The sequence below is a fragment of the Mastigoproctus giganteus genome, chromosome 6 (assembly GCF_048544385.1).
Source record: "Mastigoproctus giganteus isolate SK-2022 chromosome 6, ASM4854438v1, whole genome shotgun sequence".
NCBI lineage: Eukaryota > Metazoa > Arthropoda > Arachnida > Uropygi > Thelyphonidae > Mastigoproctus > Mastigoproctus giganteus.
Window position 1 is genome coordinate 219,693,963 of NC_143580.1, and position 16,713 is coordinate 219,710,675.

The window sequence follows — 16,713 nt, forward strand, 5'->3', positions numbered from 1 at the left end:
TCAATTGTCAATGCTGTCATCAGGGCCAAAGGCGGTTCAACTAAATATTAGTTTGCACCTGGTGAATTTTTCATTTTGTTTTCCATTTACAAGGATAAACTGAAACAAACTAAGGGCTTCTGATAACGTTTCAGCCATAATTGTCGCGTTTGCCAAAAATGTTGTATAAAGGCTGCAAATGCTCATTTTGGAATATTTTGAGAGCAACTGTCAAATATTACTTAGCTTTGCCTTAATTATTAATAAATATCGTTTGTTTAGCATTAGTAGAGGCATACGATTCAAGAAAGAAAGCTTATGCAGCATCAGCAAAAAAAAAAAAAAAAAATCTCCCTCCCATTTTATCCTTCCATTCGTTCCAAATGCCTGTCCAGCTCAGCCTTAAATTTATTTATGCTGAGCTATTAGCTTCCACAACAAAAGATGGAAGCCTGTTCCACCAATAAACTACCCGCTGGCTGAAGGCAAATTTCCGCGCATCTATTCTACAACTGTCTTTCCTCAATTTGAATCTGTGCTCCCTCAGGTTCTTAGTCAGAGCAAGACGAAGAATCCCCATCAGAATTCAGCTTGCTCAACCCATTCAAGGCCTTATACACCCCAATCAGATCACCTATTCTCCAGATGCTGCAATTTGCGAAACTTAAGCTTTTCTTTGTAAGAGCACCTCTTTGTACTCTTTCTAGCAACTCTATGTTGTTGTGTTTTGCTTTTTAGCAACTCTATTTTGGTATTTAGGAGCATTAGACTAAGGCTATATTGCTCCGAGGATATGCGGTGGTCATTCCCTGACCTTTCCGCATCCTCCGTATTTGGTGGCCACGAGCTCGAACCCCGGTCTAATCAAGAAGCGTGTGCTACGCACTGCTGCTCCTGCCCACCTGGCTACGGAGGCGCCTTAGCAACTCTACCTTTCTTATGTTTAACTTCAACGATTTCTTCTCCACTTTACGCTCAGTTATTACAAAAACATCATTTAGCTCCCCGTTAGAGTTTGATAAACTTCTGGAATTCCCCTCATTGAATTACTCCTCATGTGTGAATGTAGATGCAAAATACTCATTCAGTTTATCAGATACCTGAGCATGATCATCAATAGTCAACCTATCTATGTTAAGTGGTCAAATCTGATTCATCCCTTTCCTTATAGAGTTTACATAAGTAAAGAACTCTTGGCTGTTTTTCTTTGCATCCTTTGCCAAGGTTTTCTTGTAATCTGCCTTCGCCTACCTAACCTTCTTTGTGACTTGATTACAGACAAGTTTATATCTGCCATAGGCTTTTTTGTCACCTGATAATTTATATGCATCCCATACATTTTTCTTCTCAGCCACGAGCCTCATTAATTCATCTGTCATCCATTTAGGCCTGAACCCTGAACAGTATATCTTAGTTGGAATGACAAGCCTAGTCCCCTCCAAGATTAAGTCCCTGAAGGCTTTCCATTTAGAATTCAATGTTGGTAACGTCATCAGTTTATCCTACTGTACAGAATTTAAAAACTGTCTGAGACCCCTGTAGTCACCTTTACGAAAGCAAAAACCCTTCCCTTTACCCCTGATGGTAGTTACATCTTTAAGTAATTCCCACTTCAGTATATTGTGATCACTTTCACCCAGTGGTTCCTTTATCTGCAAATTCTTAATGCATGAATAATCACTGCTAATAATCAGATCAAGAGTATTACTCCCTCTGGTTGCCCCTCGAACATGCTGCTGTAGAAAACAGTCATCCAATAAATTCACAAAATCTTGTTAGTGTGCGAGTGACCGACCACAAGTTCCAGTTAATATCTGGAAAGTTAAAATCCCCCATTATAAGACACTCTGATTTACTGGCCCACTCTACTTCTCTGCACAATTGTTAATTATACTCATCAGATTCATTAGGACTATAACACACACCTACTCTCATGTTTTATTTCCCAATGCTTATATCACATCAAACAGACTCAACATTACATTATCCACCAACATCAATTGGATGCACTTCCTTAGATTTTATGTGTTTATTAACTAACAGCATAACCCCTCCTCCCTTCCTGCCCTGTCTATCCTTTCTGTACACATTGTACTCCCCAAATTTCAGTTCTGCACTGCTTATATCTGTGTGACACCACGTCTCTGATATCTCAACAATAGCTGCCTTTGATGTCTTGACTAGCACTTCAAGCTCATCAAATTTATTAACTATACTCCTAGCATTGGTGTACATGCAAGTATACATGCACCTGTTTCTACTCTTAGTTACCCTAACACAGTCCATGTATTTATTTGTTCCACTATGACTCCTGGAAATATCCATTGCCTTGCTTCCCATGCTGCTGCTCATTCTAATAGAAGCAGTGCAAGAATCACTTTTGCTTCTGCCTGCGGCCACTATTAACCTTTTAATCTGTGTATCCCCCCCAGCTAGCAGTTTTCCGACCCACCTAACACTGCCTCGATAGCACAGAAAATATTCTTGCACCCTTTCTATTTAAGTGTACCCCATCCCTGTAGAAGCATTCTCCTATTAATAAACACAGGCCACGCTGAAAAAAATTCTACCCCTTGAATCTTGCACAATCTCTCCAGGGCCGAATTGATCGACAAGGCTCTCATCATATACTCCCTCCTATCGTGTCTGGGCAGAATTGCAGATATTCTCACATTCAACCCTAACTCGCGACTTTTTTTCAACATTGACTTGTACTTGTTGAGTATTTCTGCAGATCTCTTACTCTTAATGTCATTAGTTACAACGTGTACAACAATATCACCTTTTGTGCCCTTAAAAGATGATATCTGCTCTACAACGTCATCAGCTTTTGCCCCTGGCAGACATACCCTGGTCCTTTTCCACCTATCCTTCTTGAATAGTATATTCCCCGTCTTCCTGACAATAGAGTCACCAACAATAACTTTATATTTATATTTGTGATGCTAGTTATTAATGTAACATACCATTGCGAAAAAGGGTTAGAAATGTGAAATTCCTAGGTGATGCACTTTCTTTGAACACCAGTGCATATGCAATATGAGCTAAGTTGCTGATGCACCTAAAGTCATACAACAAACAAACACAACAGACGACATTACGTTGATATAAGTGACAAGCCCATGCCTTAAAAATACTAACTGTAGTATGATTGCACTCCTTTCAATGTCTTACTATTATGAGTCCTATCGGGACTCCAAGGCTCAGTACCATCACTTTCATATTGTATGAGCTGGTGTTGTCATGTTCAACAAATTACAAACTTATGACAGATTTCGATTAAAAACAAAAAAAAAAGTAAACCAGTAACAACAGCAGGCAGAATAAGACTAGCTTAATCGAAGACAACAACCACAAAAGTTGTTGCCTTCGGAAGTTAGTAGAAAGATGCTTGAAGTGTTCAAATAGAGAGGAAGACTCGTTAGAGAGGGCCTCGTGGGTAGCATATTTGGTAGAATCGCCGCCCTCCCTTCACTGGGGAGAAAAGACTTCACTTCGAGTCCCGTCAATGATGTGAGGAATTTTTATGGGCCTTTTTCACAACGTGGCCGAGGTAGTCGGTCTCAAGCGATAGGAACATGGTTTTTCGTCCAGCAAATAGAAAATTTATCACAGAACACAAGCAATTTATAAACAATATACACGAAGCAATATAGCCTTAGTCGCTGATGCCATTAAAACCATATTTCAAACAATAATATCAGGCGATTATGTTTGTTAATAGTGGCCAATCAAATTTTATGAAAAACATTCTCATGCATATTTGAATTCTTCCAGTGGTAATATTTCATCATGAACTGAAGGTTTAGATCAAACGTTATATTCAAGTCATTCTCAACATAGAGGGTGTCCCAAGGAAGATCAATCGAAGCCAGAGATAGACAGATGTAGCGATGACGGGGTAATCTTTGATTCGGCTACCATCTCATCTGGAAATGAATTGCGACCATGATAGAAAAAGACGAAAACACTCGCAACTGCTAGCGCCAAGGGAGAGTAATCCTCGCACTTAACAGTACAGGCACGTGAAGCAGTTCAGTCGAAATACCCATCTTGTTCACACACCGTGCCGGGCAAAGTGCCTCGCAGCAGGATTAAATACCCAGCGTTTGGAGCGGAAATTTAGAAGATAAGGAAGAAGAAATCTAAGTGCGAGAGCATCACATTGGGATAAAGTAAAATAAATAAAAAAAAGAACTGAGGTTAGGAGCTGGCAAATGTGGCCAAACAGCTGGTTTCAGCTTAATTAACTGAATAAAAACGGCAACTTTTACGATTTTGGAAAGTTGCCATAGCTACGAAATTAAAGCAAGCAGACGATGTAGTGAAGAAAAGGGCAGACGATGCAAAATTCGAGTTATGACGAGAAATCAATGAACGAAAGAATTTCGCTTGGCAGATAGCTTAGTCTATAAAACGCCATCCTGCAATCGAATTACACGGAAAGTTAAATTTAAATTAATCAAATAAAAACTTAATTAAATCCCCTTAAAGTAATTTCCACAAGTGCTTTAAAATACGAAAAGAAAAATACATAAATTTACAAGCGTCCTCTGGAAAAGCAGGAAGTGTACAAAATTTCCTGAAATCATTTATGTTTGGTGCATTTGGTTTCACAGGAAGTGTGCAAGTAGCTGTTCCACTTATTGCTGCCAACCCTGAAAATGCTGTAGCGAATTGGGAGAGGTGTAAAATGCAGCATGACATTGCGGTAACGTGGTCATAACTATCCATCAAATCTCCTTCATTGTCACTGGAACTATGGGCTGTCATCGATCCCTCCCTGTACGTCTTTCAGAGCTGAATGATGTTTTGCGTGCAACTGTGGCACACGTGATGGATGCGTGCTGGGAACGCATCGCCAACTGACATGAATACGATCGTATTAGAGAACTGAAAGACGTCCTTAGATGTGGAGGTTTTTGAGGGTCGTGCTGAGTTTTGTTGGTATGTTTTGGTACGAGGGGAAATCGTAATTTTCGATTCTTCACATGTGAATGTAGCTCGAAGAGACGGAAAGAAATAAACTGAAATTCGGAGTTAGAATTCAGAAAACGGAGCGAAGAATTTCCCAAGTTGTTTGTTCTGTTCTATAAATATGCAAATATTTTGAAGGGTTTTAGGAGCGTCAGCGACTAAAGCCATATTGCTCTGTGTATATTGTCTGAAAATTTCATGTTTTCTGAAGTCGATTTTCTGTTTTCTGGATGAAAAACCATGCTACCCTCGCCTCAGACCGCCTAACTCAGCCACTTTGTAAAAATTCCTCTCGTTATTCACGGGACTCGAACTGAGGTCTATTGTATCAACTGTGTTACCCACGAGGGCATATTTTTAAGGAAAGACCTCATAATTTGGTATTAAACAGAATGAGCAGGAAAAAAACGTACATATGATAAAAGAAACCCATTATAGGGGTTAAAAGAGGGATGTTTATCATCCTTTTTCACAGCGTGGCCAACTTAGCCGATCTCCATTTTCGGCGGTATTATATTTATCTCCTAGAAAGTAAAGTTTTTCGACCAGCAATGTAGCACTGTGACCGAAGAATACACGCTATTGTAGACAATATACTGAGGCCTCAGAGCCTTAGTGGACATAATGTTATTGTTATGCGGTTCCTGTAGTTTCCCACAAATCCAGGTGTACTCTACGATGCTGCACGACATTGCAATGCCAGTCGATGTGGGTGAGTAGTGTGTTATTTGACTGGCCTCTTCGTTACTGGGAGGCTCGATCACCAGGAAGGAGCTTCCCAGCATCCATCAAATGGCAAGAGCAGCCAGGCCAGGACGAAGAAAGCCATCTGACGGGCCGTCCATACTCTTTCAGGAGCGAGAGTAGGGAGGGACCAAAGAAAGAGCAGAGAAGAGACAAGAAAGTGGAAGACAGAGAAGACAGTGGGGAAATGGCAGATTGTAAGGCACCCCCCCCAGGAGTAAAGGAGCGTATGTATGTATGTGTGTGTGGTATGGTTGTTTATTGGCGCATAAGCTGCTTTAGCTATAGCGCGCCTTGAAAAAGGAGCAAAAAGAGTGCTAGGTGCAGTTGGGGGAGTCCTAAAGGAGGACTGTGGTAGGGAAGAGAACCGGTAAAGTTCAAATTAAAGAGTCAGAGATCGCCTCGCAATCCGCGGGGCTCTTAGTTGGGTGACCCTTAAGAAACATCCGCCAAGAAGTGGGCCCTTGGCCAAGCAGTAAGAGTGGGAGCAATTTTCATTTTCATGACTGGGAATTTCCGGTGCTGGGTATCAGTTGCTGTTTGGAGGAGGTTGCCCAGGAGTAATGTAAGGAGGTTGTAGGTGATACCAGAGACGACGAAAGACCTCGTTGCATATCTGGTCAGTGCACAGAAGGCATCGTTAGACTCCAATAACTTGGTTTCTGGCCTCGCAGCCTTAGTTGCTTTGGACATCAATGCACACCAACCAACATGATTAGCCTTGAAAAGTAGTGTATTTAAGGTAAGGGTAAAAGTAACTGATTTTGGATAATAGAGTAAAATCCAGTTATAACGAATACCTTTCTAACGAAACTATTTAATTAAAATAAATGTTTTAAGAAATCTTTATTGCAATAATAATGATAATAATAATGATACAATTCGATAGATTGCAATGTTGCCCTTCACGGCCACCAGGCCAGGGGTTAACAGTAATAATACAGTATAAATAGGGAACATTGATATATAAAACATAGGAAATGCATATGCGGAAGTACAATTCCAAACTCCAAGTATCGTACAGTTATTTACAATACAATATATAAAGAAGATATTGGCGGAAACAGATAATTTCATATACATATAGTAGTATAAACAGGCAACGTTCTTTGCGCTGAACAGAAGTAGTTAGTCCATCATTACTAACTGTCATACTGAAGAGTTAGTATGCTGTCTTCACATCAGGTGTTATTGATGGCTTGCAGCATTAAGACGAGCTTCGAGGAGAAGGATCAGGGACAGGGAAGTACAATTCAAGGATGCGACATCTGTATTCCCTGTCAGAAGCGAACTTGTTAAGGTCAGCATCCAAGGACTGGGCACACGAAAGTAGCTGAAAAGGCAGAAACCTATCAGATAGGTGGAGACGGCTGTGATGTGGGCATAGAGTTGGAGTCGCTCTGAGGGAAGACTGAGGGATTCTCCATGAGCACAGGTCCCAGAATGATGGTGCCGAAATCTCGCCAACCATCATTTTGATAGTCGTGGTAAGACGTTTCACCCAAATCAGCGTGGGGAGCCTGTGAATCTGAATCAAGCTGGCCATTTCAGTTGTCCTTAGCTGTGGGGGAAGTTTGTGTTTGTTTATGGCCCATTTTAAGAGCCAGTACTCAGCAGAGAAAAGTGGCCTGATTGTGCTAGTGGCAGCTGATGCCCATATCTCTGCAGCATATAAAAGCGGAGAGTATACAGTGGTTTTTATATATTTTCTAGTAGTTGTGACTTCATTTATATAATGTAGATGCTGTTTGGCAATCCATCGGAGTCGAGCTGCCAGGGTGAGGAGCTTGTCTATATGGTAACTGAAGCAGAGCTTAGGATCAAACACAACCCCGAGATCAGTATGCTTATTGACGATGGGAATTGGAGAATTACACAGAATGGGCTGAATATAAGAAGGCGTTTTCTTTAAAGAGAATATCATAAATTCAGATTTCTCTGGGTTTATTTTTAATCCGAACTGGTTGAGGTAGTTTTCAATTTCAGTCAGTGTAGTATTAATTGATCCTGTTATCATGAGAAGATCATCGTATGGAGAAATCGGTGTGAGGAGGTTTATATCATCTGCATAACATAAGATATCATACCTGGACTCAACAAGTGGAGAGATAAGTGCTGTGAACAAGAGCCCAGATAAGACACCACCCTGTGGCACGCCTGAAGAGATACTTCACTCATATATGTGCCCATGGACAATAAGCTGGATTATTCTGTTTCGAAGGAGTGACGTGAGGAACTGTAGAGTATCTACCTTGATCTGGTAGTGGTCAGAAAGTAGCTTCAGCATTGCAGGAACGTTTATAGAGTCGAAAGCTGCTTCAAGGTCTACATAGGTGACTGCAAGCTCTACTTGGGATTCAAATGCAGAGAGGATAGAGCTGGTGGTGGCTAAGAGGTTAGTCACAGTGGATCTATGAGGAAGGGAGTAGTGGATTTGAGGAGGCTGATGTGGAAGAAGTTGTTTAGTTAGAACGGGGAGAAGTACCTTCTCAAGGAGCTTTAGAAGACTTGAGGCATTGGAGATTGGCCGGTAATGCTTAAGAAGTGAAGGAGATTGAGTTTTGGGGACAGGCTTCACAAGGTAGATATTCCACTGCTGGGGAAAGAAGTGGGTTGACAAAACAGCATTAAAAATAGTTAGAAGGGGGTCCAAAATATATGGGCTGAGACATTTAATAATGAATTGGGGGATTCCATCAGCACCTGCTGTCGCAGAAGCTGATGTAGAATTAATGGCAGCAATAAGCTGTTCCTTGGAGATTGATACTGCCGACAGAGTGTCAGGCGGGATTCTGGTTGTTGGAGTATGAAGATCAGGACATTGTTCCGTGTTCGAAGCAAATCTAGATATGAAGTCAAGCCACTGGTCAGGTTCAAGATTTTGGGGGAAATCCGAAGGCCGCTCAGAGTAGGGACATTTTCCGCTACGAAGGGTTCTATCCATATAATGCTTAATTGCTTTTGACTTCTGCTTATTAAATGTTGCGCGAGCTTTGGAGTAGGCTATCCTGTCATGGATACTGTGCGACTGCTTCCACATTTTGTGCAGATGCTGCTTTAACTTGAAGCTCATGTTAAGATGGGGAGTCCACCATGCTTTGGACCGAGGCATGATGGAAATTCTTTTTGATGCTGCAAATGTCGCAATAGTCTTAAGCCAGTTAGTCAGCAAATTCACTGCAATTTCTAGGTCACAATTTTCTAAGACTGTCCATGGGATGACAGAGGCAGCCTCAACACATTTAGAAATACTCAAAAACCTGGGACTTACTATTACTTTGGTATTAGTCGAATTCACAATATTGAAGTTTGGAGCAGGTATGTGTAAAAGAACTCCAATTGGCTTGTGGTCCGAATTGAAATAAGTCTCTGGCAGGTAATCAGGTGTGCAGGGAAAAGAAGCAAGGATGAGATCTAATTGGTTATTACCTCTTGTCGGGAGATCGTTGATCATTTGTAACCCTGTACAAGATAAGTTTGATAGGAGCATTTGCTGAAGGTTAGCTAGCTGAGGAGGAAGATTAAAATCTCCACAGACGAAGTGCAAGGCTGAAGGATGAAGCTGGTTGATGATCCAGTTAGATATTTCATGGATGGCTTCATAAGAAGGTGCTGGGGGTATGTATATAACAATTACATCTATGAGAACCCTATGGTAGCTGAGAGTAACAGCAAGCGCTTCGTACGCTGATGTTTGGCTAGAGACTTGATGAATGAGTGAGGTTTGTGAGCTCTTAAAGAAAATTGCAACACCACCTCCTCTTTGCCCAACTCTGGAAGTGAAAGCAGATTTATATCCAGCTGGAACACAGGATATAAAATATTCCTGGTCTTTATCCAGCCAAGTCTCAGTGACACAGAGGATATCGATATCACTGGCGAGGAGAATTTGGTCAACGGTATCCAGCTTATTGCGAAGGCTTCTAACATTCTGGTACAAGACTCTGACTGCATAATTCCGGGGGATCTTTTTTAAGGCACATGCCTTGTTTTTATTGATGTCAGGCTTTCGAGTTCGTCGAATCGTGACCCATGTTGGGATGAGCATTCCCGAACTGTTTGTTACTGGTGATCGCAGGCTGGTGGAATCAGTTTGATGATGCCGATGTGGTTCACCACTAGTATAATTGCGATTTATGCTGCGCACATTTTGAGACGATACCCGGAGCGTGGAGCATTCATACTTGTCTCCTTGAGGCCTTGATTGCTATCGAGGAGGGTGAGTTAGTTGAGATTGTTGATGGGGTCTGTTTTCCTCAGAAAATGGTCTGATATATATTCCTTGGGGCCAAGAGGCAGGATCTACAATCTTTTTGTAGACAGCGGGTGAGCACATTATAAGGAAGGAGGCATAAGATGTTTGCCGACTTTTAAGCCGTTTAACCTGAACTGAGAGGTTAAGCTCCTTAATAAACATTCTCCTAATAGATTCAGGAGAGGTTCCAGGTCCAAATCTGGAGGCGAAGATCTTGGCTCTGGTGGGAACGACGGAGATACTATATTTCTCGGCCAGTGTCAGACGAGATTTGGAGGCTGTTACTTGGCGGGATAGAGAGGCCTGGTTAGTGATAACAGCATGATGGGGAGGGCGATCAATATTGGTAGCTCGGCGGCATCCTGAGGAATATGGGGCGGGGTTGGCTGCTGGACTGCGGGAGTTTTGTATATCTCCAGATGGGACGTAGGTATAACTAGAAGGGCTGTTAGTAAGCACGCCAGCATATGAGGTAGGCAAAACATGATGGGCGTTAGTTAGATTATTGTTTTTTTCTTGAGCCTGTAGGGAGTCTATTTCCTGGTCGGTTCTCTCGCTGGGATACTTCTTCAATAGCATGAAGCTGTGGTTGCTCACCAGCCACTGAGTGTCTGAGTGTGTCTTTCTGATGAGTGCATGATCGGTCCGTGCTAACATGCTCAGTCAGAGTGTCTGCAGAACTCCCCAGTGATTGTCTTGATTGGATTTGGGTGTGGGAGCCAGGCTTTATAAGGCTAGGAGGCTTTACTGGATGAGTGGTTTTTGTCCTTTTGGGTATTATTGGTGCCTGAGATGTCAGCTTGCCATTTTGGCTAGCCAAAGAGCAGAGGTCCGAGAGCATATGAGTGATATGCTTATTTTGGTTTCTCAGTGAGTAAACCTCATCCTTGGGATCTTCAATTTGGGATCTTAATTGGTAAATTAGGTGGATCACGAAATCTGCACTGTATGGCTGTAGAGGAGGCGTCGACACTGTGATTTCGGCATTAATTCTTGGAGAATTACCTTCGACTTGGAAAGTATCTGTTGTGACTAGTGACTGGCTTGAGGTGGAGAATACGTTAGCGTTCGAGGCACAATTTTGATCATTATTATGATCTGATGGAAAATTGGAGTAATTAGTGCTGCATATAACGTGATTGGCAGTGCCGTCATGTGACGTTGCGTTTCCCACTGCTTCAACGCCTGCTACGGTCATGAGTGAAGGTTCAGGCAAACCAGTATTTGACTGAGAGTGTTGATTTGGGTCAGGGATTGTCTGGTCACTAGGGCCAGTTTCAGTCCGGGAGAGATGAAGTTCAGGTAATTCAGAGACATCTCCAAGGCATTTGTCACATGCGAACCTTTTCCGACGTTGTTTGAAAAGATGTGCGATGTCTGTTTTAACCGAGTGGGCACAAAGGTAAATTTGCATACATGACATCGAATGGTTGGTTCCTTCCCGTCGCGGCAGGCTAGGCAGACTGATTGTTGCAAGTTATTCTGTTTTTGTGGCATGCCTGATTTCGGGTTTAAAATCACTTGGAAGCAGTAAACAATGCTCACTTTTAGGGGTTAGTCTTTAATTCCTCGTAGTTCTTCCCCTCTGACACTGTGAAGCTTGCAATTTTTTATATTCGCGTTCCACAGTGATGACTGTGAGAACACAAGAAAGCTTAAATGGTTGAAACAAGTGTACTTAACACTAAAGATTGAGGAGAGGGAGCATTTCCCTAGGGATCTGAGTAATGCGATGCTTTGTGACTTGGTCAAGGTCGACGCATTGTCACCTTATGCCTTTAGGGTAACGGGGCATTTGCCTGGTTCATGAAGGCTAAAGCGCTATGCATACAATGTAATGGAGGAATTCAAAAGTGAGCAGGAATATTTAAAAATTAGAAATACCTGTTCATTATATCACGAAGATGATACCATATCAGGCTTGAGCAGAGGAAGAGGAATTCACTGGTGGGCGAATCATTAAATAAAGTTAAGTATAACTATTTAAAAACTAAGTTTATATCAGGAGCATAAACGGACACCGTATGCCACAACTCGTGCACGCGCAGTTTTCTATTTATACTCAGAAATGATCGCATAGGTTCAGAAAACTATACGAGATAAATCGAATACAAGAAGAGTGCCGTATTTAGCAGTAGACTGGACTAGCACAATGGTCAGATAAATGCGTGTACTGCACTCGATTAGGACTATTACTAGTATTATGACTATTTTGGAATATCTACGGCCATGAAGACAAAGTATAGCCACCTCATTTCTGCTGTGTGAGTTGTATGTTAGTATTGGAAGACTGTCCTGAGGTAATCGAAGTTATATCTTTTCCTGTACCATGAATATGGAGAAGGCTCCCAGACCACCATGAGGATTATTACTTTTGTATGATGGATATATCAAATTTTAAAAAGACTGAGTATCAAAAACCTGTCCTCTATTGCTGCAGTACCACACACTGAAGACCTGCCAATTCCCAAACAACCTTCCAGAGATAAGCCTTCAGAATTGAATGATGGATCTTGTGAAGAGGGATTACGCATCCGGAAGCCTGTTCAAGTAAAGTGCCACAGTTTCCTAATCAGCATTAATGCTATGACTTGGGTCTAGCCAAATCCATTGCAGAGCTCCTGACATCTACTTTAAAAGAGTGAATTCCACTGGATCCCAGCTGCAAGATTTCCATATACAGAGAATCACGTATTATTTATATATGTTTTTACTGTTGCGGAATCTCTGTGCTATTGTTTTTATTTGATTGTTCTTTGTGAAGAAATTGGTATAAATTGCAATCCAGAAGAGTAGCGTCTTTTCGTAGATAGTTCAAGTAAAAGTTGAACTATCTATAACAACAACCTCTTCTCCACCCGGTGTGGGGAGGGCGGTTGTTGGGAAAAAAACTATGCTACCACCGCCTGCGACAGATTAGCTCAGCCACCTTACGAAAAAGCCCCATAAAAATTCCTCGCGTCATTGAAGGGATTCGAACTCGGGTCTTTTCCATCAGGTGTGGGAGGATGGCGATTCTATGAACTGTACTACCTGCTAAGACCATCAGGACATGCAGTCAGTGGAGAAGAGTATTGTAATCGGTTTTTGCAATACATCAATGTATTGATATATTGTAAAAACTTAGTTCATATTATATTCAACGCACTCAAATTCATAAGGAATACAGTTCTGTTCTGATTATTCTGTTTATCTGCACTTCTTTCACCAAGAAATGCAAACAAACAGCACATTTTTATTAGTCTTTTTTTTGTATCCCTGCAGTACTTGCATATTTTTGATTGAATTTTGTCATTAACGCGGGAAAAAAAATTAAACATTATGACGTATCAATATGTGAAAATTAACAAAACGTTTCATCTACTGTATTGTATTTCTCAATATATGGCAATTCTTATACTGTAAATAAAATATTCTTTCCAAACAATACTCTCTCAGCAAAATATTTTTAATTTTATAGTACACTTATTCCTTCATTTTATTTAGTTATTATTGATTTTAAGGTAAATATTTAAATAAAATATAGCAAAAATTACTATATATATTAGAAAAGTTCAGAATAATTTTTTCATAAAAATAATGATTCTTTTGAAATAATTTTGAGCATTTTTTCAGAACGAATTATTGAATATTTCTCTTCTCTCCAAATATTTTTTGTGGAAAACCATGATAACTCTTAACTCAACTGCAAGCGTTTCAGTAATTAGTAATGCGAGTTTGGTTTTAATTTTTGTTGACTTTCACTGAACTTGGGAAACGTGGCCGTTTGATAGCAATATTTTTGCTCTTTGTTTTCAGATAAGATACGATTATCTTTTCAAGAAAAGAATACAAAAAAGAATTGCGAAATCGACCGGCTTCAAAACGCGTCACCATTAAACAACAACGGAATTCTAGAAATAGAATTTCCTGGACAGGATCCAAATTGGTTATCAGAAAGCCACTATTACAGACACTGTGGTGAAGAAAAGCGTTTCCTACTGTAATAGATTCTGTCAGAAACTTATGATTGATGACAGAAAATTTAAGTGACAATAAATAAGAGTATACCTGTGTCTTCTTCGTCTTTAACTTCACCTGAAGGTCAAAAAAGATCCGTCCACTTAACGTCATCATATATAAGTTCTCCAGAGAGATTAATTTAGGATGAGCTTTTCAGTTTATTAGCGTAGTTGTCTTTTCTTTTTTTTTTTAATCGATGCCTTTATAAACTAAAAAATTTCAGGTACTTGTGTACTACTTGTGTACCTGAAAATGGCTATGAACTTGGCATTTTTCCTGTTTTTTCATACAATGTCCAAGTACTCTACTCTAGAGGAGTATTCAATGTTGATTTCAAGACTGCACCAGAGCTCATTAATTGTTGATTTCAAGACTGCACCAGAGCTCATTAATTGTTGATTTCAAGACTGCACCAGAGCTCATTAATTGTTGATTTCAAATACTGCCTGCACGAGCACACATTTGTTGTTGATTTCAAGTAGTCTGCACGAGAACACATTGTTGATTTCAAGTAGTCTGCGCGAGAACACATTCATTGTTGATTTGAAGTAGTCTGCGCGAGAACACATTCATTATTGATTTCAAATAGTTTGCACGAGAACACATTCATTGTTGATTTCAAGTATAGTCTGCTCGAGAACACGTTCATTGTTGATTTCAAATGTAGTCTGCAAAAAAGCACATTCATTGTTGATTTCAAGTACTGTCTGATTATGTGAACGCCACTTATTCTCGCATCGTCTGCTTTAGCCAGTTATTCACTGTTCATTTCAATAGTTTCTGCTCTAAAGTATTAATCATTGTTAATTCCTGGTATTGGCTTGCGATAAAACATTGAAAATTGTTAATTTAAATAATTATTAATTTAAAAATTGTATGAATATTGAATTTTATAAATAATTCATAAATCAAGTTGTAAATAATTAATAGATTTTTGGGATGTTATCAGCAAATTAGCTTTAATATTAGGGGACTTACCGAGCAACATTCTTCTAGGGAGGCCACGAAATAATCATCACAGACCACTGCCATCGCATAGAACATATACACGACGACAAGAATGTGAACAACAACTGCTCCATGCGCTCTTTGGTAGTTGTTGAAAAGATCAGGTGGAAATTCATGGTAAGCTATAAAATAAGAAAAAATTGAAATGTAAATAAAAGTTTCTGAAAATTGGTGTCATAAGATTATTTTAAAAGGGAAGGCAGAGAAAAGAGAGGAGAGGAGAGAAATGATGCTTCTAATGTGTGCTAAGGTAACAAAGCCTATGAGGCGTCAATATGCTGTATCTGTAAATTGTGTATACATGGATCAGTCCATTCTGTTTACAGTAATTGCTTCACAATGTCGGATCCATCCTTCATGTTTGGAGAGAGCATGGCAGCACAGGAAAACAAGAGTAGATTCAATCTATCTTCGTGTTCCGGAGGAGTAGAAGCCTTGTTTTGTTTACATAACACAGAAGTAGAACGTGCATGAACGTGATTTGGAAATGCTCTTAATGTCTACCATTTATTCCCATTGGATGATCTTGCTTTATTTTCTCATTAATAAATAAATAATGATTCATTAATAAACGACAAAAAGTTATGTATACGGCCCTCCAAAAATATTCGTTTATTATTACATTTGGAAAAAACAAACAAACAGGAGTATAAATGAAAAGTTTAATGATGTCGCTTCTTCTTTTTTTCCTCCAATGATATCATAGATCCATTGTTTAACACTTTCGACCAATTTCTTGTGGCAGGCAGCAGGAATTTGTACCCATATCAGCATCAGTGCTGTGGCTAGTTTAGCTGTAGAGAAGAGGCGTATTGGCCATGTCTGGATTCAGCGTTCCAGTTCTCCCTAATGATGTTCGATCGGATTTAGGTCTGGACTTTCGGCCCGATAGGAGAGTTGTTAGACTTCTTTTTCCTTACAGCTACCTATATGCAGTTCTTTATGTCACTAAACTGACTGAACACCATTGGCCACCCACATCAACTGGGTGCCAACTGGGTGTTCAGTGATTATGGGTGCTTATTAACCAAAGGCAGAACCTCCACTCCTGTTCTCAGTTTTGTACACCATGTATTCAAAAGTTCCTCATCCCCTGTATCTGAATGGTATCTTGTTTCCGATGTCCTTACAACGCTCTACATTTGATGACGTAACAATACTTTAAATTCATTAAACGTATTTACTGTACTTCTGGCATTAGAAGACACGTATGAATCCCCAGAACTTTCAACTATCCATTTTGAAATGAGGAGATTAAGCACCAACTGATGGGCTCTGAGTTGGCGCTTAATCTCCTCACACTCTTTGCATCGAAAAACAGAGAACGGCACCCCTTTTTGGCCGTGTCATGTCCCACTGCCGAATAATTCGAACATGCTACAAATAGCGTAACTTATAAAGCCATGATTCATAGGAGGACAGTTCTTTTTAATTTTAAATTAAAATAGCATGGTAGAAATAAAAGATAAAAAAAGTAGAATGATAAAGCTGTCTCAGGTTAGGCAACATTACTGCATGTCATGCTTCAAAGTTATAAAATTACGTTTGTACTGTTATAAATTTATAGTTTATAGACTTAATAAAATATTTCTAATAATTATTATAGTTCTACAGAATAAAGTAAAGGATATTAAATAGCACTGATATCTTTCTTATATCGATGCAATGAATGCTCAACAATGGTGGCAGAATTCTCTCCTACTTCAAATCTCGACTCTGGGCAATTTCCAAGACCAAGTAAGAAAAGT

General features: G+C 40.0%; 1 protein-coding gene across 1 annotated transcript in view; it reads right to left on the bottom strand.

Annotated features, from left to right (window-relative positions):
- Positions 1-16,713, bottom strand: part of LOC150085000 (sodium/potassium/calcium exchanger 4-like) — a 131,658-nt gene that overhangs the window by 65,686 nt on the left and 49,259 nt on the right. Inside the window, exon 3 of the mRNA XM_090375703.1 lies at positions 14,936-15,087. Within this exon, the coding sequence (XP_090231829.1) occupies positions 14,936-15,087 (152 nt within the window). The remainder of the gene's footprint in view (positions 1-14,935; positions 15,088-16,713) is intronic.